The sequence below is a fragment of the Enhydra lutris genome, unplaced genomic scaffold, assembly GCF_002288905.1.
Source record: "Enhydra lutris kenyoni isolate GAN:26980312 unplaced genomic scaffold, ASM228890v2 scaffoldscaffold5, whole genome shotgun sequence".
Classification (NCBI taxonomy): Eukaryota; Metazoa; Chordata; class Mammalia; order Carnivora; family Mustelidae; genus Enhydra; species Enhydra lutris.
This window is the reverse complement of record NW_019154089.1, coordinates 49747338-49771664: the sequence shown is the minus strand read 5'-3', so window position 1 is coordinate 49771664 and position 24327 is coordinate 49747338. Positions and strand designations below refer to the sequence as shown.

General features: G+C 36.8%; 1 protein-coding gene across 1 annotated transcript in view; it reads right to left on the bottom strand.

Annotated features, from left to right (window-relative positions):
- LOC111140943 (chromosome unknown C5orf42 homolog) overlaps nucleotides 1-24327 on the bottom strand; it is a 135293-nt gene that overhangs the window by 103817 nt on the left and 7149 nt on the right. Inside the window, exons 5-15 of the mRNA XM_022493213.1 lie at nucleotides 22303-22409; nucleotides 20105-20261; nucleotides 19412-19515; nucleotides 18066-18248; nucleotides 15468-15717; nucleotides 15141-15296; nucleotides 14198-14967; nucleotides 13052-13260; nucleotides 12774-12854; nucleotides 9416-9580; nucleotides 3273-3446 (exon numbers count right to left, since the gene is read on the bottom strand). Coding sequence (XP_022348921.1) covers nucleotides 3273-3446; nucleotides 9416-9580; nucleotides 12774-12854; nucleotides 13052-13260; nucleotides 14198-14967; nucleotides 15141-15296; nucleotides 15468-15717; nucleotides 18066-18248; nucleotides 19412-19515; nucleotides 20105-20261; nucleotides 22303-22409 — 2356 coding nt within the window. The remainder of the gene's footprint in view (nucleotides 1-3272; nucleotides 3447-9415; nucleotides 9581-12773; nucleotides 12855-13051; nucleotides 13261-14197; nucleotides 14968-15140; nucleotides 15297-15467; nucleotides 15718-18065; nucleotides 18249-19411; nucleotides 19516-20104; nucleotides 20262-22302; nucleotides 22410-24327) is intronic.

Here is a 24327-nt window from a genome sequence, read left to right as displayed (position 1 = left end):
TTATGATCTATGTCTGTCAAATGAATAAATAAAATCTTAAAAGAAAAAAAAAGATCAATCTTGTCTAGGGATGCAAAGTGATCTGAAAAGACAAAGATCATGGCAAACAACTAAAGTCCTATAAATAATGTAGGATAGGAAAGTTAAGAAATCGAGACAAACTTTCGAAGTCAGGATTTGATCTTTTTTTTTAAAAAAAAAAAGAATTTTTAAAGGTTTTTTAAAAAAACAGAGGGAGTACTACCTTTTCTCTTTACTAAAATAATGTGGATTAAGAACATTTGTTGTCAGAAACATTACTACCAAAAATAGAAAACACAGGTGATAAATACCTAGGGATGTAACAAAAGAGAGCTTAAATATAAAACCACTGTAATGATAATAAATGCAGCTGACCGTTGAACAACATGGGTTTGAACTGTGCGGGTCTACTCATACACAATTTCTTTGGATAAATACAGTACAGTAATATAAATGTATTTTCTCTTAGGATTTTCTTTTTTTTTTTTTTTAAGATTTTATTTATTTATTTGACAAACAGAGATCACAAGTAGGCAGGAGTGGGGGAAAGCAGGATCCCTGCTGAGCAGAGAGCCCAATGTGGGGCTCCATCCCAGGAACCTGAGATTATGACCTGAGACCAAGGCAGAGGCTTAATCCACTGAGCCACCCAGGTGCCCCTCTCTTATGATTTTCTTAACATTTTCTTTTTCTAGCTTACTTTATTGTAAGAATACAATAAATAATACATGTACAAAATACATATGAACTCTTTATCTTATGGGTAAGACATGTGGTCAATAATAGGTTACTGACAGTTTACTTCTGGGGGAGTCAAAAGTTATATATGAATTTTTGACTGCAGTGTGCTGGCACGTCTAACTGCTGTATTGTTCATGGGTCAACTGTATTATCAAATGTACAAGGAAATAAGTCATACCATCTGAGTAATATATGTTCTAGGGGAAGGCATAAAAGTGAAAGGAGTGCATGCTGTTAGAAAAGGCAGGGAGCACCAGCTGAATCTGAATTAGGACATGGTAGAAAAGGACAATGGTGGACAGGGACAGGAGAGCAGACAGAGCCTGGTGGAAGTTGAGCACCTGTTTCTATTTGTACTAGCTCCCTAAAACAAGCCATAATCAGATCAGGAAAAACTCTTCTTCCCAGAGAAGCAGGGATCTACTAGAAAAGAAACCATGAAACAAGTTCCCTTCTGATCTTACCTCACAAACATGACTGTCTAGGGAGCAGAACCTCTTGAAGAACCCCAGGTGAGAAGAGAGACTAGAACTACTGCTAAAGTGTTGTTCAAGTGGGCATAGGCAGTCCTCTGCTCTTACCCACATCCCGAGACAGTTACAGAAGACTCTGAACATGTAGTTCAAAACCCACTGTTCTGTGATTAAGTTTGCTGACCACTTGTTGCTACCCCTATTAAACTTTTTCTCTTAATATTTATTTGAGGGCGCCTGGGTGGCTCAGTGGGTTAAGCCGCTGCCTTCGGCTCAGGTCATGATCTCAAGGTCCTGGGATCGAGTCCCTCATCAGGCTCTCTGCTCAGCAGGGAGCCTGCTTCCCTCTCTCTCTCTCTCTGCCTGCCTCTCTGTCTACTTGTGATCTCTGTCAAATAAATAAATAAAATCTTTAAAATATATATATACATATATATATATATATTTATTTGAGAGAAAGAGAGAGAGAGCACAGCGGGGAGAGGAAGGGGGAGAGGGAGAAGCAGACTCCCTGCTAAGCAGGGAGTAAGATGCAGGACTCCAGCCCAGGACCCCTCAATTATGACCTGAGCTGAAGGCAGATGCTTAATGGACTGAGCCACCCAGGCACCCCCTCTATTAAACTTCTAATTACCTTCCATCTTGTACTATTCTAATATATGTGTATCAGTTCATGCTACTTCCTGATGAAATCCCACTGTACTTAAACTGCAGGTTCCTTCCCCTGGCTCACAACTGGCCCCTGTCTCTGCCTTCATGTCTTATCAGTCTCCACTTCATCCTCTATGCTCCAGCCACACCAGCCTTTCAGTTTCTCAAATGCATCAAGTTTATTCTTGTTCTGGAGCTTTTCCACAAGCTCAGGTTAGAATGCTGTAAGTACTGATATGTCCATGCTGTTCTTCCTTGTCTATTAAGAGTTCATCTTAGGGGCGCCTGGGTGGCTCAGTGGGTTAAAGCCTCTGCCTTCAGCTCAGGTCATGATCCCAGGGTCCTGGGATCGAGACCCGCATCGGGTTCTCTGCTCAGCAGGGAGCCTGCTTCCTCGTCTCTCTCTGCCTGCCTCTCTGCCCAGCCTCTCTGCCCTGCCTCTCTGCCTGCCTCTCTGCCGACTTGTGCTCTCTGTCAAATAAATAAATAAAATCTTAAAAAAAAAAAAAAAAGTTCATCTTAAATGTCCCCTCCCCCCAAGAGAGCATTTTTCCAAATTCACCATCTGAAATAGCTACTCAGTCATCACGCATTACTCTACTTCAGTTCTCTGCATGCCAATTATCACCACTTGATATATCTTGTTTATGTATTCATTTAACATTCTGTTTCAAGCTACTAGATGTTATTTAATTAGATGTTAATTTAATTAGATGTTATATTTAAATTCCATAAAAGAACAGGCATTTTAACTGTTTTGTTCATGGCAGTCAGAATAAGTCTATTTCAAAATAAAAGAACTACAAATATCTTCATATTGTTAATCTCATGTGGTACATGTTAATATATTTCTAGCACCTATAACACTGCTTGTTACACAGCAGACACTTAACAAAATTCATGGAATAAAATGAACATCATAGAAATCTGTGTACATGTTTCTCTCCATGACAGCAGAGCAGTTCTCTATGCACTGATCTGTGGTACATTTTGACATTAATAAAATGATCAAATAGAGCAAAGTAAATGACCTAAAGGAAATTATAAAAGTAAATCATTTAAATAAAATTAAATTCTAAATTAACATACTCAAAATTTGTTAAATTTTCACATTTTTTATATAAATGACAGTCCTTTTACTTTAAAAATGGAAACTATAAAAAATACCAATTTGTCTAAAATTTATACTTAAAAATCCATATTCAATAAAAACAAACCTAAGCAATACCTTTCTCAGATTTTATTCATTTATAGGCACTGAGAATCTATATGTCACACACTAAGCTAGAACAGAATTATTTACATAGAATAATGATCACTATATAAGCTGATTCTAAATACTATGTGAAAAAACAAAGTGAGAATATTATTTGCTTACTGTATTACCTGTTTTAACATGAAGGGGAGGAAGATCATTCACATTGTGAGGTGGCAAAATGTAAAGCAGCTGATTGGCGAAATAGGCGGCCATGAAACGAGCCATGGACTGGATAACCCTCACTGCCACGTCAGGACGAACATTTCTCGTTATTCCAAACTCACAGTGAGACTTCTCGGGAACTAAGGAATACAGCAAATGACCAAAGAAGATTCTGATCAAATTATCAAAAAGTAATAATATTTAAGTTCCCAACACTACACAAGAAAATTACAATTAAAAATTGTTTCTGAGATGTGCACCCATAACCTGTATGAGCAAATTTATAATGGTATCTATACTTCTTGAGGACAATTGAACAAAAATAATTAATTCACAATTATGAGCATATGCACTTCAGAACTACTGATGACTTCAAGTTACCAGTTTTATTTTAAAACATGGAAGGAGAAATACAAAACAATCCAGTCATGATGGACTTGCAAGCTTAGATTCATTCTTTTCCCTTTTCCTCCTTTTTCTAAGGCTTTTTCTTTGATGAAAGGAGACAGAGCTTACTATAAAAATAATCCAAAAAGCACTAGAACAGTGATTCTTTTTTTTTTTTTTTAAGATTTTATTTGAGAGTGAGTGAGTGAGAGAGAGAGCACAAGTGCAGAGGGGCAGAGGGAGAGGGAGAAGCAGACACCCCTACTGAGCAGGAAGCAGATGCTCTATGCTCTATCCCATGACGCTGGGATAATGACCTGAGCCAAACCAGCCGTTTAACCAACTGAGCCACACAGGGACCTCTCGAATAGTGATTCTTTTTTTTTTTTTTTTTAATTTTATTTTTATAAACATATATTTTTATCCCCAGGGGTACAGGTCTGTGAATCGCCAGGTTTACACACTTCACAGCACTCACCATAGCACATACCCTCCCCAATGTCCATAACCCCACCCCCCCAACTCCCCTCCCCCCATCAACCCTCAGTTTGTTTTGTGAGATTAAGAGTCACTTATGGTTTGTCTCCCTCCCAATCCCATCTTGTTTCATTTACTCTTCTCCTACCCCCTTAACCCCCCATGTTGCATCTCCTCTCCCTCATATCAGGGAGATCATATGATAGTTGTCTTTCTCCGATTGTCTTATTTCGCTAAGCATGATACCCTCTAGTTCCATCCACGTCGTCGCAAATGGCAAGATTTCATTTCTTTTAATGGCTGCATAGTATTCCATTGTGTATATATACCACATCTTCTTTATCCATTCGTCTGTTGATGGACATCTAGGTTCTTTCCATAGTTTGGCTATTGTAGACATTGCTGCTATAAACATTCGGGTGCACATGCCCCTTCGGATCACTACGTTTGTATCTTTAGGGTAAATACCCAGCAGTGCAATTGCTGGGTCATAGGGTAGTTCTATTTTCAGCATTTTGAGGGACCTCCATGCTGTTTTCCAGAGAGGTTGCACCAGCTTGCATTCCCACCAACAGTGTAGGAGGGTTCCCCTTTCTCCGCATCCTCGCCAGCATCTGTCATTTCCTGACTTGTTAATTTTAGCCATTCTGACTGGTGTGAGGTGTTATCTCATTGTGGTTTTGATTTGTATTTCCCTGATGCTGAGTGATATGGAGCACTTTTTCATGTGTCTGTTGGCCATCTGGATGTCTTCTTTGCAGAAATGTCTGTTCATGTCCTCTGTCTATTTCTTGATTGGATTATTTGTTCTTTGGGTGTTGAGTTTGCTAAGTTCTTTATAGATTTTGGACACTAGCCCTTTATCTGATATGTCATTTGCAAATATCTTCCCCCATTCTGTCAGTTGTCTTTTGGTTTTGTTAACTGTTTCCTTTGCTGTGCAAAAGCTTTTGATCTTGATAAAATCCCAAAAGTTCATTTTTGCCCTTGCTTCCCTTGCCTTTGGCGATGTTCCTAGGAAGAAGTTGCTGCGGCTGAGGTCGAAGAGGTTGCTGCCTGTGTTCTCCTCAAGGATTTTGATGGATTCCTTTCTCACATTGAGATCCTTCATCCATTTTGAGTCTATTTTCGTGTGTGGTGTAAGGAAATGATCCAATTTCATTTTTCTGCATGTGGCTGTCCAATTTTCCCAACACCATTTGTTGAAGAGGCTGTCTTTTTTCCATTGGACATTCTTTCCTGCTTTGTCGAAGATTAGTTGACCATAGAGTTGAGGGTCTATTTCTGGGCTCTCTATTCTGTTCCATTGATCTATGTGTCTGTTTTTGTGCCAGTACCATGCTGTCTTGATGATGACAGCTTTGTAATAGAGCTTGAAGTCCGGAATTGTGATGCCACCAACTTTGGCTTTCTTTTTCAATATTGCTTTGGCTATTCGAGGTCTTTTCTGGTTCCATATAAATTTTAGGATTATTTGTTCCATTTCTTTGAAAAAAATGGATGGTACTTTGATAGGAATTGCATTAAATGTGTAGACTGCTTTAGGTAGCATAGACATTTTCACAATATTTATTCTTCCAATCCAGGAGCATGGAACATTTTTCCATTTCTTTGTGTCTTCCTCAATTTCTTTCATGAGTACTTTATAGTTTTCTGTCAAATAGTGATTCTTAATGCTATTTTCTGTACCATTAGATCTGGGGATTAGGATACGGTCCCTATTTGAGAATCAAAACTTAGTAATATAAACTGGCATTCAGAAATCTGAAAATAGTTAAGCTAGTAAATACAGAAAAATACTAAGTTAACATTAATTTTTATGAAATTCATGGTCCCAGGGCACCTGTTTGGCTCTGCTGGTTAAGCATCCAGTTCTTGATTTAGGTGCAGGTTACCATCTTAGGGCTGTGAGATCAAGCCCCAGGTGGGCTTGCACTGTGTGTGGAGCCTGCTTAGGATTCCTTCTCTCTCTCTCCTCCCTGCTCTCTCTCCCTCTCCAATTAGTAAATTAATTAAAAGGTAAAATTTATGGCCCTAACAATAGCAAAATACTTCTCTTTCCCAAAAGTCACTTAATAATATTCACAAGAATATTAAGCTCTATATTCATATGAACCACTTCTATCTTGTCATGGTACACCTCAGCAGGTAACACTCTTCCTCTCACAGAGTAGGTACTCAAGATTATTGTTAGTAAGCTTTTTTAAATAAAGGGAATCTTGAAAAAATATGATTAGCCTTTAAGCAGTATTCGTCATCTGGTCAGTTAAAGTCTGGAAAAACAATATTATTTCTTCACATTGAACTTAAATGGCTCATAGGTATGAATCATTTTCTCCTGCATTAAACTTACTGTAGGAATTATACAAAGGCAAGATTTCCAGTAATTTTAATCATACAAAACTCATTATTATAAACTTAGAAATAAGCTCCTTAAATGGGAAGCAACCTAATTCTAAAAGATGGTCACAGAGTAAAACTGTATCAACTCAGAAGTAAAAAATTTGAAACAGTAATTCTGTATGTGGCACCCTGAAGATGGTAATAATGGCAACCTTACATAGTAAAAATTAAATTATCACTATATACAATGATTAATAAGGTAAGTGTGCAGGAAAGAGATAACAGAACAGGTCTGACTACTTGAAATGCTTGTGTATAATGTTGGCCTTTGAATGGCATCTGGAAACTTGGATTTGGGAAAGATTTCCACCACCTTAACTGATGAGAATAGCTTACAGACCTGTTTGTACAAACAATGCTGTTTATGCTGAATACCTGTTTTTCTTCTGAGAGTGTAGAATTTTGGTATGGAGTAGGTGGAGGGGGTGACTAGCCAGCGTCTAGTTAAAAACCCTGAATCTCTAAATGAGTTTCCTTGGGGCTCCTGGGTGGCTCAGTCAGTTAAGCATCTGCCTTCAGCTCAGGTCATGATCCCAGGGTTCTGGGATCAAGACTCATATCAGGATTCCTGCTCAGTGGGGAGTCTGCTTCTCCCTCCCTCTGCCACTCTCCTGTTCATTCATTCTCTCTCTCTCAAATGAATAAATAATATCTTTAAAAAAATAAATGCACTTCCTTGGTAAAGAACATTCACATGTGTTGAGACAACCTGTTGCTAGAGGAATTAAATGTGTCCTGTGTGACTTCACTAGGAAAGGAGTCTTAGAAACTTGTGCCTGGTTTCCTCTGGACTTCATCCCAAGCACCTGTTGTCTATGCTAATTTTGCTTTGTATCCTTTCACTGTAATAGATCATAGCCTTGCATATGACTATATACTGAGTACTGTGTGTCCTCCCTGTGAATCACTGAATATGGAGGGTAGTCTTGGGGACCTCCAACCCAGTAGGGATATACTTAATATATTTTAAACGATAGTCATTAAAAATTAAAATATATTAATATAGGTTCAAAATAGGTTATTTTTTTTTAAGATTTTTTTTATTTATTCATTTGACAGAGATCACAAGTAGGCAGAGAGACAGGCAGAGAGAGAGAGGAGGAAGCAGGCTCCCTGCTGAGCAGAGAGCCCGATGCGATGCGGGGCTCGATCCCAGGACCCTGGGATCATGACCTGAGCCAAAGGCAGAGGCTTTAACCCACTGAGCCACCCAGGAGCCCCAGGTTCAACTTATTTTAAAAGTTAGTGACACCACTGAGAAATGATGAAGAATATTCAATCAGTTAAAAAGTCACATAGAAAAGCTTTTCACTCATACACAGCTAGTAGACCTTTCTGAAGGGCAATTTGATACCAGTCCTAAAACCATGGATTCTCTTTGATCCAATAACTTCATTTGTAGAAATTTATCCTAAGGAAATTATTAGTAATGCCCACAAAAATTTATGCGAACTGCAGCACTATTTAAAATAGTAAATAGGTGGCAACAACTAAAATGTGCAACAATGGGGGAAAGTTTTAATAGGCTTTCAAAAAGCATACTATTTACATTTGAAAATATTCATCAAAATGTTAAATTTTAAAAGATTATAAAAGAGAGGGGAAAACGATACAAGATGAAACTAGAGAGGGAGACAAACCATAAGAGACTCAATCTCAGGATCAAACTTGAGGGTTGGTGGAGGGGAGGGGGCTGGGAGGGCTGGGGTGGCAGGGTGATGGACATTGGGAGGGTCTGTGCTATTATGAGTGCTGTGAATTGTAAGACTGATGAATCACGGGTGCCTGGGTGGCTCAGTTGGTTAAGACTGATGAATCACAGACCTTTACCCCTGAAACAATATATTATATGTTAATAAAAAAAAGAAAAAGATTACAAAAGAGAATACACAGCTCTAATAAATGTATACATATGAAAAAGTGTTAGAATTGTAAGTTATTTTTCTTTTTACATTTCCATTTTTCAAAATTATCTAAAATAAACACATATTACTTCCATAATAAACACAAAAATTTTAAAAGATAAAAATACAAAAAATAGGGGCGCCTGGGTGGCTCAGTGGGTTAAAGCCACTGCCTTCGGCTCAGGTCATGATCCCAGGGTCCTGGGATAGAGCCCCACGTCAGGCTCCCTGCGCCTGCTTCCTCCTCTCTCTCTGCCTACTTGTGATCTCTGCCTGTCAAATAAATAAATAAAATCTAAAAAAAAAAAAAAAATACAAAAAATAAGAGATCTATAAACAGTGGCTGGAACAATAAAAACCTAAGCTGGCATGGATTCCATTTAGAAAGTTCTGATACACTGGGCATTTCAGACCCACTCATATTCATATTATACATTTAATGGTCTACTACCTTATAAATATTATACATATGTGTTCATATATATCTTTCACTCTGGTTATTGCTTAATTTAAATATACCCCTTTTAAAAAGGGCAATCCACATACTCTGCAGCCTCTTAAATGAATTTTTTAAAAAAAGAGTTAGAATACCTCAAAAAGTGATTTTCATCACTTTACCAAACCACCTTAACCAATAGTTAAAATATATTAAGGAAAAAACTTGGATATCATCTAAAAAATATGACTGTGAGAAAACAATTCTGGCAGTTCAGCAGGCAATTATTGCTAAGCCCTCAGGATCCAAAGATTTAAGAAAACAAACAAACAAACAAACAAAACAAAACAAAACAAAAAACCCCACGATCCTTGCTATTGAGAAGCTGACAGGTCAAAATTCACTGTAACGTAATCAGCCAGCTCAATCAACTTTCATGTTTTACCTAAACCTATGAACACAAATTAATGAGATGAAACATACTGATTGTCAAAATACATACCTGAACAATCCTCATTTTCTTTTACAGGTAGATGGGACCACTTCAAAATTTCTCTTACTAGGTGATCACACAATCCTTGAGCATCGTTTAAATTATAGCTATAGAGGTAGCAGTATAAAAGAGAAAGATAATAGCGTATCTGAAGAAAACATGTTCTTCTTCCTCCTTAAACAAGAAAGAATTAAGCTTACATTAAAAACATGTTAGCAAGGTAATGTTCCTTTTTTAAGCTAATTTATTTAGGTAATCTCTATACCACGTGAGGCTCTAACTCATGACTCCAAAATCAAGTCACATACTCTTCCGACTGAGCCAGCCAAGTACCCCAGCGAGGTAATGTTCTCAATCTCGGAGCAAGGTGGACAGGAATGTTCAGTTTATGAAAACTGTACACTGAGGTTATGTGAATTTTTCTGTATTTGTTTTATATTCCTTTTTTTAAAAAATATTTTTCTTATTTATTTTTTAGGAAGAGAGAGAGAGAGAGCATGAGAGGAGAGAGGTCAGTGGGAGAAGCAGACTCCCTGGCGAGCAGGGAGCCCAATGTGGGACTCGATCCCGTGACTCAAGGATCATGACCTGAGGCGAAGGCAGTCGCTTAACCAACTGAGCCGCCCAGGTGCCCTGTTTTATATTCCAATAAGTTTTTTTTTTTCTTAAAACAGGTCAGCAATACTTTGTTCTCTTTCATTTTAAGTTCTGAACAATTTTATTATCTTTTATCAGGCCCTAGGACAACTAAGATTTTATCCCAAGGGTGCTGAAAATCCAGCATCTCAGCACTAAAGTCCATTAACAACATCTATCTGAAGCGCACATGGTATAAAACAGAAGGAAACATGCTAAAAAAAGAAAACCCCAAGAAACCATACGTATATCAAACAGTTAGTCAAAGAGACTTCCCAAAGGAGAAACACTATCCAACAAGATAGGTTCCCCTGACCACGGCACCCAAGTATTGAAGGGTGTTTAGAACTGATACCTTATCCATTCTTTCTGAGTAAAAAGAATTTCAATTTTATCTGGGTTTAACAATCCACCCAGGGGCACCTGGCTAGCTCAGTCAGCAGAGCAAGAGACTCTTAATCTCAGGCTTGTAGGTTCAAGCCCCACACTGGGTGTAGAGATTACTCAAAAATAAAAAAAAATTACAAAAAAAAAATAAGCACCCAGATCATAATTTCTCACTTAGATGTGGCCAGGTGAAAAAAACAACTTAGCTCTGGACCAAGAGATAACACTGTGTGGAACTTCCAGAAAAGCTGGAAGGGAGGTAACTCAACTAGGAGGTGCACACTTTTCTTGCCCTTCCTGCTCCCCTCCTCTCTGCTGTCTAGAAATGGATGTGATGGCTGGAGTTTCAGTACCCATTTTGCTCATGTAATGGTCTTAAGATTGGAAGCAGTACACTAAAGACGTCTGAGAAGAAAAACTAAAGGACATGTGTCCTTACTTAGATCACAGAAACACCAAATCAGCCCGACTATCAACGTCTGGTCTCCTTTTGTAAGAAAGAGAAATAAACTTCTTTCCTGTTGAAACCACTATTACTTTCAGTCTCCATTATTAGAACCCATTCTTAGCAGATAGAGTTGGGAATGAAATGAAACATAAAGGTCCATAATGGAATTATGAAAACTTTTCTCCATCAGAACTTCTCATCTCCTTGAATGCCACACTACTTCATCCAGTGGACAATCCCCAAACGTGAGAACTGCATTAGACTTCTTTCTCCAGATCTACTCAGTCACAAGTACAACTGATCAAACCTATTGTCTTTCAAGTGTAACCTCTGCTCTCCAGTACTCTTAACATTGCTTTGATTCAGGACCTCCTCAACAGACTAATTTTCCTGCTCCCATGTGAATCCCACATATCTACACATGATTCCTACAAATGATGCTCACATTGTGCCAAATTAATCTTTCCAAAAGGCTTATATTCATTTGAAAGGTTCTTTTTCCTACATAAAGTACCTAATTGATCCCAATTTCTTCAGAATAAAATCTTAATCCCTTGGCATTGCATACAGTATGTCCCTTATCATCATTTCCCTACATACCTCTCACCTGAGCTCTTGCCACCCTACTCTCAACACTGCATACATGTATCATATAAACTAGTCCTAGCAAACAACTTGCAGTTTACCAAACTGCCCTGGTTTCTCACGCCTTTTTGCTTTTATAATTGCTATCTCCTTTGTTAAACCATTACCACTACTTTAACTGGCTAATTTATACTCGATTTTAAATGTCAACTCCTCCAGGTTTTCCCCAGACTAATGCTTATACTCCAGCCTCAGAATGTGGGAAGTGCTCTTTTGTGCTTCCCCAGCATCTACCAAGCAACACAAGAAAAGTGCTAGTTTTTTCACGTAATCTCTCCTCCATATCATGGGCAACTTGTGAGTAAAATTATTTATTTCAGTTATTCCCAGTGCCTAATACAATACTAAGGACATAGCAGGCCCTCGATGAACACTGGTTAAAATAGGGGAATAAATGAAATATGCAAAGCAGTCAGAAAATAAACTTAAAAATTGAGCAAATCTGACCACGTAGTATTATAGTCACAGCTAGCTCCAAGGTCACTGGCTGAAAACTTCTGTCATCCCACTTGTACTCTCAATACCATAAAAGCTATCACCAGTTTCTAGAATGTACATTTTCTAGTCTCAAAAAAAATTCCATGAATCCTGTACTTTAAAAAAAAAAAAAAAATTATTTATTTATTTATTTATTTGACAGAAAGAGAGAAAGAGAGAGAGCACGAGCAGGAGCGGCAGGTGGAGAGAGGGAGAGAAGCAGGCTCCCGACTGAGCAGAGAGCCCAATGTGGGGCTCGATCCCAGGATCCTGGGACCATGACCTGAGCCACAGGCAGATGCTAAACCAACTGAGCCACCCAGACCACCCAGTATGAATCCCGTACTTGACCCAACAATCAGTCTAACTCACAAGAAATTCTTAAAGTGGAATTACTTAAGGGTAAATAGCGTTTGCTCCATGTTTCTCTAAGTCTGTAAAAAGGTGATAAATGACCAACAAAACATTATTTTATTTAGGATCTAAATCTCATTTTTCCCCATCAATAATTATTCACAGCTCCCATCAAAAAAAGGACAGAAGGAGATTTGTCTATAGATAACAGAAAAAATTCTTAGTACTAACAATTCCAAGACTAAAAATAATTTTAAAGAAGTATTTCTGACAGTCAAGGTACCTACCATTGTGTATTCTATTTGAGCATGGAGAAATTGTGAGCACTTGGGACTCTGGAATTATTTTTAAGCTGTACAGCATGCCAAAATACATTCCTACCAATATTATGGCGACTATTATTTTTCAACACTCTCCTACCTTTCTCCTGAGTTTCTTGTAGAGCTTTCCTCCACAGTTGAACAGATTTTTCATATGATCCTAACAGGAAACACTCTTCACCTATGAAGTTTTTAACCCACAGTCAATCATGGTTAATGACAGTGCTTTATATATATTTACTTCATTTTAAAATTTAGTGGATATAGCTCAGCCAGAAACTATTTTGAAAAACAATTAATTGCAACCAGTTAATAAAATCAAAGCCTAGTTAACCATATTGCTTATTCACAGTTAGAAAATGTTTATAAACTACTGACCACTGACAGATTTAAGTTCCAAGGCTTGGTTCATGTGAGCTCCAGCAGTCTGCAAGTTAGCCTGGATATGACATAACAGAGCCTTGACAGTAGATGCTTCCTGTGTCATCTTTTCAGTTAACGGTCTGTCACCTTCAGGAAGTCTTCGACTTAATTGTGTTTGATACCATAAAGTTTTTTTGTACAACACTCTCCAGAGAAAAATCAATCTGCACACAAAATTAAATGATCATCAAAACCAAATTTCAGACTAGGAATAAAAATGAATACAGCCTCCTACTTAGCCTTATTATCTTTGCCTGGATTCTTCACTGATATAGTAATATAAATACAAACTGATCAGATTTAAATATAACACAAAATCCACTGATCAAAAAATGCAAAATACATTTTTTTTAAGTCTTCAGTTATTTTTCTATAGTGCTTACCTAAACAAAAATCATTCAATACTTGGGCATGTATCAGGGTTGCCCAAGACTAATAAAATACATGTGTTGAATAAAATTTGGCATAAATCCTAAAATATTTTAAAATAATATAAAAATCTATAAATGCTAACTGGTAATGGATACGGTGTTTCTTTGGGGGATTATAAAAACGTTCTGGAGGGGCTCCTGGGTGCCTCAGTCAGTTGGGCATCCAACTCTTGGTTTCTGTTCAGGTTGTGGGATCAAGTCCTGCATTGGGCTCCATGAGGAGTGTGCTTGGGATTCTTTCCCCTTTCCTCTTCCTCCCCTTCTGCTCCTCCCTCCCCCCACCAAGATAAATGAATAAAATCTTTTTTTTTTAAAAAGCATTCTGGGGGTGCCTGGGTGGCTCAGTGGGTTAAGCCTCTGCCTTCAGCTCAGGTCATAATCTCAGGATCCTGGGATCAAGCCCTGCATCAGGCTCTCTGCTCAGCAAGGAACCTGCTTCCTCCTCTCTCTCTGCCTGCCTCCCTGCCTAATTGTGATCTCTCTCTCTCTGTCAAATAAATATATAAAATTTGAAAAACAACAACAACATTCTGGCTCAGTGCTAATAGTTCTACAACCTTTTTTTAATACTTCAAAATGGTGTATTTTACAGTATGGGAATTATATCTCAATTTTTCAAAAAGGAAAACATCTATAATATTGATGGTATCCTAATGTAAAGTAATTATACCTGCATCCTGGTTGTTGAGCAAGGTTTATTACTTGAGGACAAATCTTGAAAGATGAGTTCCAAGACCAGTTTTCCTGAGAATCACTATCTTGAAATATTTGAAAAATGGGTACCACCCATCTGTCTTGATCTGCTGTTCTACTTCCGTCAGTTGATGCTGAAATAACTTCAGGTTGAAGAATGTATATGCCATTTAAATTATCAGCTACCATTTTAAGTAAATGAAAACAAGCCAAAAGCTTCTCTGAAAATAACTGACCCTGTTGTTGCTGAGTCAGCAAAAGCTTTATAGTATTTGAGGTCAGCTTTACCAAATGTCCCAAATCTTGTTTGTATCTCATATCCCAATAATGGAATGATAAACACTGATGAAAAAGTTGAAAGATACATAGTACCCATGCATTTTGTCTCGTGCTCTTGCTTAAAAAAAGATCTAGTTCAGGGAAAGGACATTTTATAAATTGAAGAATGTAGAAAAAATGAGTGATACAAACTACTGTGTAATTTAACATTACATTTTTTTCCACCACATTTTTTGAAATTCCTATAGCCCATGCTGCAAGGAGATTTTTCTGGACAGAATGCAGTTCTGTAATGGTTTTATCTGTCTCCATGATATTATCTTTTGCATGTATTGTATCAAACATAGACGCAAATTCCAATCTTCCCTCCTTGACACTACTGAACAATGAATCATTTTTTTGGTTCCAAAGTGAAAATAAGTTGTCTGGAAAGTATATGCCTTCATTAGTTTCTTCTGCTTCAAAATCCTAAAACATGGGTGAAAAAAAATTATACTTAATGCCATTTAATACCTTACATGTAAAACCAATGGCGTTCTCAAATTTCTCTCCCTTTAACAAGAGAGAAAAACAAAATACATTTCTTGGTATAAAGTCAATATGAACCTGTTTGAAGTAAATAAAACACTGCTACTAAGTACCTGGAAATCTGCTGTTTTTTCAGTTAAGTTCATTGTTTCTTCTGCCTGTAAGAATCTGGGGACAGTAGAATCAGCTAAACTTTGATTTCCTTGGTGTTTTAACAGGCTACATCTCAGGGAATCCAGTGATCGCAAGTTCAGCCCTTTGCCTTTTGGCTGCAGAAGAGAAAAGATTTCCAAGAGCCAAAGTTTATCTGTAATTATATCACAAGCAGCTAAAAATTCTAGACAACTGTATATAATCCCAGGACATTACTGTCAGTATGGTTTTAAATCTGAGAAAACTAAGAAGCCATCTTTTACCAATGATACCAAAAAGCACTATACCTTAGACAATATCATACTTTGGTATGTTTTCTCAAGCCTCTGGGTTGAATCAAGTAGAAGGGATCTCATGAGCATTGATGGAGACAGGGTATCAGCAAATCGAAGAGTTGTGACCATGTATCCATCAGAAATAATGAGGTAGGGTAACCGTGAGTGTGCTTTTATAGAAAATCTCTGTCTCATAGGGTCATTATCAGAAGCTGATGAATCTACACAATTATTCGAATCTTGAAATGTAAACTGCTGTGGTCTAGCAAACAAACACAAAATTAAAGAATAGTTAAGAGAAAAATCTTCAAGGAAACAATCATATTATTCCAAAGAAAAGCAAAACAACAATTAAAAACTACAGAATGATAAAAAAGTCACTGAAACACACTAACATTAAATTGTATATATCTGTAAGGAAAACATAAATGACTAAATAATATGTAGGTTTATACACTTTTTGAATATTTCCTGAATTATGGCATTTACTCTATTTTGTTTTTAATTTAGTTTTATATAAACTATTTCAGAGAAGAATTAAGGCAGTTCATTTTTACTATTACAGAGTTAAATAGTTAACCTTGCTTCTCATATATTTAAATACACTTATAAGAATATAAATATGAGATATGAATATACTTGTTACTAAGGAGGAGAAAGAAGGGGGGCCTGGGTGGTTCTGTTGGTTGAGCATCCGAATCTTGGTTTCAGCTTAGGTCATGATCTCAGGTTTGTGGGATTAAGCCCTGAGTCAGCCTCCGCGCTGGGCACGGAGCCTGCTTAAGATTTTCTTTCCCTCTCCCTCTCCCGCACCCCTTAAAGAAAAAGAGAGGAGAAAGAAAAAAAAATGAGAAAGACACTTGGGAGAGATAGTAGTGAGTAAAATTTATCAGCTTAAGATTAAATTTGACTGAGTTTCCACATAAATGTACACATTTACTGTTATGGTGGTATACCTGCTTACAATTACTTAATATCACTGCTTAATAATTTTGGGGCTTTATAAAGAGAACAAATAATCAAAAATATAATCTCTTTCTGGTTAGGAAACTATTCAAATATAGATTTTACTAGTCAAATGGTCAACAGGAGACTGGTGAATTACACAATATCTACACAAGGAATCTATAAAACATTAAAAAATTACTTCATGGAAAGATGTATAATATAAACTGTTCAATCAAAAAACCAAAACAAACAGTAAACAGCATTTATCACAGAACTTTTGCTTTAAAAAAGAAACTAGGGGCGCCTGGGTGGCTCAGTGGGTTAAAGCCTCTGCCTTCGGCTCAGGTCATGATCTCAGGGTCCTGGGATCAAGCCCCATATCAGGCTCTCTGCTCAGTGGGGAGCCTGCTTCCCCCTCTCTCTCTGCCTGCCTCTGCCTACTTGTGATCTCTCTGTCAAATAAATAAATAAAATATTCAAAAAAAAAACCCTAATATTGTTATTATTATAAATGTCATTTTTAAAAAACTTCTTTTAAGACAACACGCTAAAATGTTAATAATCGTTATTTCAGAGGAATAGGAATACAAGAATGTTTCATTTTCTACACAATTTAGTTTTATAGCACCTGATTTTTTATTAGTTAATTTTCTCACATAATAAATAGTATTACTTATGTAACCATTAAAAGCAATCCGTTTTAAAAGGTCCTAAATTAATTTTAAAGAAGAATATGAGGAAATTTAAGTCAATTATGAAATAGACCATAAAAATAAGGAAAAAAAATACTTTCACTGCAGGAAATGACAAATTTTTCAATTAGGATTTTCTAATACTAAAAATTAAGCATCATTTTTGCTAAATATAATCAAGGACATACCCCTCCACAATTACCTTTCTGTGAGGCAATGGCAATGGACTAATTTCAAAGGAGTTTTCCAATTTTTTTGTATTGTAAATACCTGTGTATATATGTCTGGTCATATCTAATATCAACATCATTAACAACAAATATTTACTGAGCACTTACTTTATATTGGAACTGTGCTAAGCAATTTAATACTACTTATTATTTTACTTCAATCGAGTCTTCTTTTCACAGTAAAAGAAACAGAGGCTTAAAGTATAACTTTCCCAAAGTCACGCAACTAATAAGTAGAAGAACCAAGATTTGAATTTACATCTGACTCCAAACCCAAAGCGCTACCCCACCCCACAATTAAAAATTAAAATATGGCTAAATTCTGAAGTCTTCTATCCATTTCCCACAACTTTTTCCTTTTTTCCCTTTGGGGAAAAAAAAAGATAAATCCATTTGCCAAGTTAAGTTTGAGTTACTAATTTATCTAAGTATTCTTCTTTTAAAACAATGAAAGACATATCATACTTCTTTGAACTTTTACATAAAAGAAGATAAATGTTTTAGTGTTACTGAATATTTAAATAACTCATACTTACATAGTCACAATGTCAAATATTCACCAGGATTAAGCAACAAAAAGAAATAGAAGAAAACTATAAATAAGAAACAGGTATTGAGATGACAGACGCAAAGAAAGAATAAGACAATGTGAAAGACAAAATTATTAAAAAAAAATACATAAAGTAATACCAAAGAAGAAAACCTTCTGTAAACAAATTATAACAATTCAAATGTCTCACCTATATGTTATTAGAGGGTGAAAAGGAATAAATTCTGCTGGCCCAAATTCTATGGAGCAACCAAATGTAATTAATGTTACCAATTCACCTTGACAGGTCAATAAAACCAGGGAGCCACGTTTTAACATACAAGCCAGAAAAAGACTATCATGAGTCCAGCTGATATCACCCACCCAGTAGGACCTAGAAAAAGCAAGACAGTATGTTTAGAAAGGACTCTATATAATGTTTTTCACAATTTAAAATGGCCAAGGGTGAAACACTCCAAAAATAAGGGGAAAAGAATGAACAGTAGACAACTACCACATATATTTTGTGTATTTTACTTCCTAGGAAAATGGTAAGAACAAAGATGTTTGCTCATAAATACTTATTCCATACAACATATCAACTAGAAATTCACAGATACATAAGCAAATAAGATGAAAATACTCCCTAAAAGAGTTAAGCCTTTTGGTTACTCACATTTTAATTAGAACAGCTCTAATCATATTGGTGTCTACAACTAAAATCCACTGATAGATTTAAAGGTCAATATCCCACCTATCCTCTCTGCAGCTTGCTAGAGTTCCATGAGCAGCGGACTTCCTCCTCCCAAAGCCATCCTTTCTACTCCTTAACTATCTGGTAACATTAATCTTTCATGAAAACAAAAAGTAGCTCCTCATGTAAATTATGACAGAGATTCTAAGTCAAGCAGACCGCTGCAACTGAGACTAGTAATACTTTACTGAAGTATAGTTGAGACATGGTGTTATAATAATTTCAGATGTAAGAATGAATAATACCTTTAGAAAAGAACTTTTGAAGAGGGAAAGAAAATGCAGAGACAAGGCTAGATAGACTAAAAACTTTGGAAATTCAGAGAACAGCACAGAAAAGTGTTTAGAAAAGGAAATTACAGAAGTCCAAGAGAAAATCTGGTAGTGGCTCATGTGCCATTCAAAATTAATCCATATGCAGAGCACACCAATTTTGTTTAAAAAGCTAATACCTCAGCCTCCCTGGGTATATAATGGTTTTCCCAGTCCAGGCTATTTAACTTTGGTCTCTAATTAAGCTCAATTATTTCCCTACCCAGTTGTAATCCCACTCCTCCTGAGACAACACAGGAGAAAAAGGAGAAAAGAAAATATGTTCATTATCTTTTACCCTACTGAGACCCTTTCTTAAAGTAGGATTTTCCTTAATAAAGCAATTTTTAGAAGTTATCAAGCACAAATGCTGAAAGTAAATTGCATTATCTATCTAAATATCTATTTAGATAGCTTTTGAATTATCAGAGCCTTAAACTTATCAAACCATTGGAAAATCGAAACACTATGTAGAAACACAAGAGTTCTTACCTGGTAAGTGTAGCTGGGACTATAGGATTCTTATTACTACATCCTCTCAGGCTACCACAGAGAGTAACAAAATTCAGTGTGTTTATAAACAATACCTGAGTTGCCTAGAAAGGAAAAAAAAAAAGACAACAAAGCCATTAAATTATTTCACTTTAATCATTACTTTTAATTCTGGAGACCTAGAGGCGCCTGGGTGGCTCAGTTGGCTAAGCAACTGCTTTCAGCTCAGGTCATAATCAAGTCCCACATCGGGCTCCCTGCTGGACAGGAAGTCTGCTTCTTCCTCTGCTTCTCCCCTCTCATGCTTTCTCTCTCTCAAATAAATAAAATCTTTAAAAAAAGAATTCTAGAGACCTAGAGACTATTATTGTATAAATAAACTATCTTGGAAGTTTTTCCCAACTGGAAAACAATACTGAAAACTAAAACTCCTCACTTTTTTAGACTATATTTTAAGGCTATCAGTTACCACTTTGTCCTTTTTTCTTCCTTTTTGCTACCCTTTTCTCACTTCTCAAGGCCAAGTTTTGGAATTACAGCAGCTAGTTTAAACAACTTTACCAATCTACAACGTTAAATTGGATCAGAAAACACCAATTTAAAAAACATAAAGTAGTATTAAAAAAACAAGGAACTCCAAACAGGACTAAAGTCTTTTATAGGTCACTTCCAAGACAAATTACATTTACCGACCTTTGGGTCTTTCTGATTAAGAGTTACTGCCAAGGCAACACCATCTCTTGAAAAGGCAGAAAGTAGAGCTCCTCTTGACTTCACTGCTTCACATTTAGGAACCAGATTACACAGATGGCAGTTTTGTTGTGCCCAATGAACATGGTATGGCAATGAACTAAGAAAGCAATGAAATAATTGAAATAGGATATTTAGTTCATCACGAAAAACTTAAAGAGTACAACTAAATTCCTACATGTGCACAAATATTAGGAGCCTCTTAGCTACTGTTCAGAAGTTTCATCCACGGCACAATGAGCAGTTGCTAGTTAAACAAATTCACTATCAGCGTTTTGTTAGTAAAGGCATGTCCCATATAGTCAACCCCAAATTCATCTGTTTTGATGAAAGGTTTAGGTGACACATATTTCTACATTATTATAAACATTTTTATGGAAATTAAATAGGTAGAGAAGAAAGGATTTTTTAAATAGTGCCAATGATTTTGCTGCTGGGGTGCCTGTCTGGCTCAGTTGGTAGAGCCTGCAACTCCTGAGCTCAGGGTTTTAAGTTCAAGGCCTACCTTGGGTTCCATGCTGGGTGTGAAGCTTTCATACAAAAAATTAAAAATTAAATAAAATAGTGAAAATGTTTTATATTTGATATTAGGATGGTTGTATACATATTTATCAAAATCCATCTCATTATACATTTAAGATCTATTCATTTTACTTTATATAAATATTTTAATAAAGTACTGTTAGTGTATGAAAATGAAGAAAATAAGTAAAAAAAAGCCCACTATTTTACTAAATCCTACTTAGGCATTCTACGCTTTTAATGAACTCTGTGTATTACTGGGCTTTTTAGAATAAATAAAATTTTTTATTTTTATTTATTTATTTTATTTATGTAATCCCTATTCCCGACATGGGCTCAAACTAATGACCCCAAGATCAAGGGTGGCATGCTCTTGTAACGGAGTCAGCCAGGTACCCCTAAATAAAACTGTTTTTTATATATTTTTTAATTCATTTATTTGAAAGACAGAGAGAGAAAGGACATGAGTGGGAATAGGGGCAGAGGCAGGGGGAGAAGGAGACTCTCCACTGAGCAGGGATTCCCTGGGGATACAGGGCTCCATCCTAGGACTCCAGGATCATGACTTAAGCAGAAGTCAGATGATTAACATACTGAGCCACTCAGGCACCCCAATAAAACTATTTCTTAATTTATTTATTTTTTTAAAGATTTTATTTATTTGACAGACAGAGATCACAAATAGGCAGAGAGAGAGGAGGAAGCAAGCTGCCTGCCGAGCAGGGAGCCCGATGCGAGGCTCGATCCCAGGACCCCGGGATCATGACCTGAGCCGAAGGCAGAGGCTTTAACCCACCGAGCCACCCAGGCGCCCAAAACTATTTCTTAATTTAAAAAGTACTTGAGCAGGGGCACCTGGGTGGCTCAGTGGGTTAAAGCCTCTGCCTTCGGCTCAGGTCATGATCTCGGGGTCCTGGGATCAAGTCTCACATTGGACTCTCTGCTCAGCGGGGAACCTGCTTCCCCCTCTCTCTGCCTGCCTCTCTGCCTATTTGTGATCTCTCTCTCTCTCTGTCAAACAAATAAAATCTTAAAAAATAAAAATTTTTTAAAATTTTAAAAAATAAAAATAAAATACTTGAGCATTTAAAAGGTACAGTAGTAAATTCAATTTACGCCCCTTTAAAATTCAATTGAATTATTTTTCAAAATAGCTATCTCTATCACAGACTTCTTACCTTTTACATGTTCTCAATTTCAAGAAAGGAAACAAAATAAAAGCAAGAAAAACCTTCTAGAGTAAACTTTTTTAAAAAAATTATTTGACAGAGACAGCGAGAGAGAGAACACAAGCAGGCGGAGTGGGAGAGGGAGAAGCAGGCTTCTCGCTGAGCAGGGAGCCTGATGCAGGGCTCCACGCAGAGCCCCATCCCAGGACCCTGGGATCATGACCTGAGCCGAAGGCAGACGCTTAAGTTCTGAGCCACCCAGCCGCCCCTAGAGTAAACATTTAAAATGAAAACTAAAATAGCAAAGTAGAATTTATGGGAAGAACAGCTTTGTAAATCTCAGAAGTTCAAATTCACATTCCATTTAACTAATCTTACTATGTTTTTATGGGAGAAAAATACTGCTGTAAAAGGGATAAAAAACAAGGAAGAAGGAAATCTTTGCCTTACCTTATAGGTGTAAACACATTTTCATGCCACTGAATTGCTAGAAATGTCAACTTCAGACATTCTCCAGAATAAAAAGTAAATGAACAGAAGCAGCAATCTCCAAATAACTGTAGATAAATTTAATAAACTTTAGTATATAATTCATCTAAAAATTAATCAAGATATATAGAACATACATTTTTCATCATAAACAAAATAAAATACGGAAATCTTGTTTTTTTATTCTTAACATTAAGCTAGAGAATAAGTAATTTAAAAAAAAATGAGTAAGTAATTTATTTCTGAGCCAGAGGCATGTCTCAAGCAAACACTGCCATTTACTGTGACTATTACTGGAAAGATTCTTACATATTCTTATATATTTTTCTCTTATCTTATAGTTATATATTATTTAAATTGGGGCACTACCTCTACAGTGGAGGATGATAGAGGAAAATAAAATTTCAAAATGCAATTTTTAACAATAGTGGATTGGGTAACAAACTGTTGGTCCATACTTACAAGGAATGCATGTAGCTATTTATAATGTTTTTCGGTTAATGAATTTGTTCTTTCTTGGAAATTAAATGTCTTACTTAATATCACCAATCCTAGCTTTTTAAATTATTAAACTAATTAGATTTTAAAACCAAGGAAAACTAAGGAAAAGTATAGAATCAGACCTATAAATAGAGAACTGCTGGTTGTCAAAGGGAAGGAAGGAGGGGGATGGGCAAAATGGGTGAAGGGGAGTGGGAGGTACAGACTTCTAGTTATGTGTAACGAGTCATGGGAATAAAAGGTAGAGCATAGGGTATATCATCAATGGTACTGTAATAGTTTTGCATAGTGACAGATGGTGACTATACTTGTGGTAATCACAGCATAACATAAAGTGTTGTTGAATCACCATGATGTATACCTGTAACTAATGTTAACACTGTGTCAACTATAATCAAATAAATAAGTAAAAATAAATAAAATTTTCGGGACGCCTGGGTGGCTCAGTTGTTAAGAATCTGCCCTTTGGGGGCACTTGGGTGGCTCAGTGGGTTAAAGCCTCTGCCCTCGGCTCAGGTCATGATCTCAGGGTCCTGGGATTGAGCCCCGCATCGGGCTTTCTGCTCGGCAGGGAGCCCGCTTCCTCCTCTCTCTCTCTGCCTACTTTTGATCTCTGTCTATCAAATAAATAAATAAAATCTTAAAAAAAAAAAAAAAAGAATCTGCTCTTCGGCTCAGGTCATGATCCCAGGGTCCTGGGATCGAGCCCCGCATCATGCTCTCTGCTCAGGGGGGAAGCCTGCTTCTCCCTCTCCCATTCCCCCTGCTTGTGCTCTCTCATGGTCTCTCTCTGCCAAATAAATAAAATAAGAAAATTGGCAAATAAAATTTTAAACCTAGGGAAAAGTGAAACTAGGGAAAGAAAAAGGAAGCTCTAACTTAAACCATTTTTTAACTTAAATATAGTTTACAGTGTTGTATTACTTTTGAGTGTACAATATAATGATTCAACAATTCTACACATTTCTCAGTGTTCATCAAGGTAAGTATGCTCTTAATCCCTTTATCTATTTCACCTATCCCTCACCCACGTCTCACCCACTCCCCTCTTGTAACCAACCACCAGTTGTTCTCTGTATTTAAGAATCTATTTTGTTGTTTTTGTTTGCTCATTTTTTTTTTAAGATTTTATTTATTTGACAGAGATCACAAGTAGCAGAGAGGCAGGCAGAGAGAGAGGAGGAAGCAGGCTCTCTGCAGAACAGAGAGCCAGATGTGGGGCTCGATCCCAGGACCCTGGGATCATGACCCGAGCCCAAGGCAGAGGCTTTAACCCACTGAGCCACCCAGGTGCCCCTGCTCATTTTGATAAAGATTCGACATGTCAGTGAAGTCATGGTCCTCTGACTTATTTCACTTTGTCAAGTATTTGTCCTTTGACTTATTTCACTTGGCCTTATACCCTCTAGGTTCATCCATGTCATCACAAATGGCAAGATCTCATTCTTTTTATCACTGAGTAATATTCCATTATATATATATATA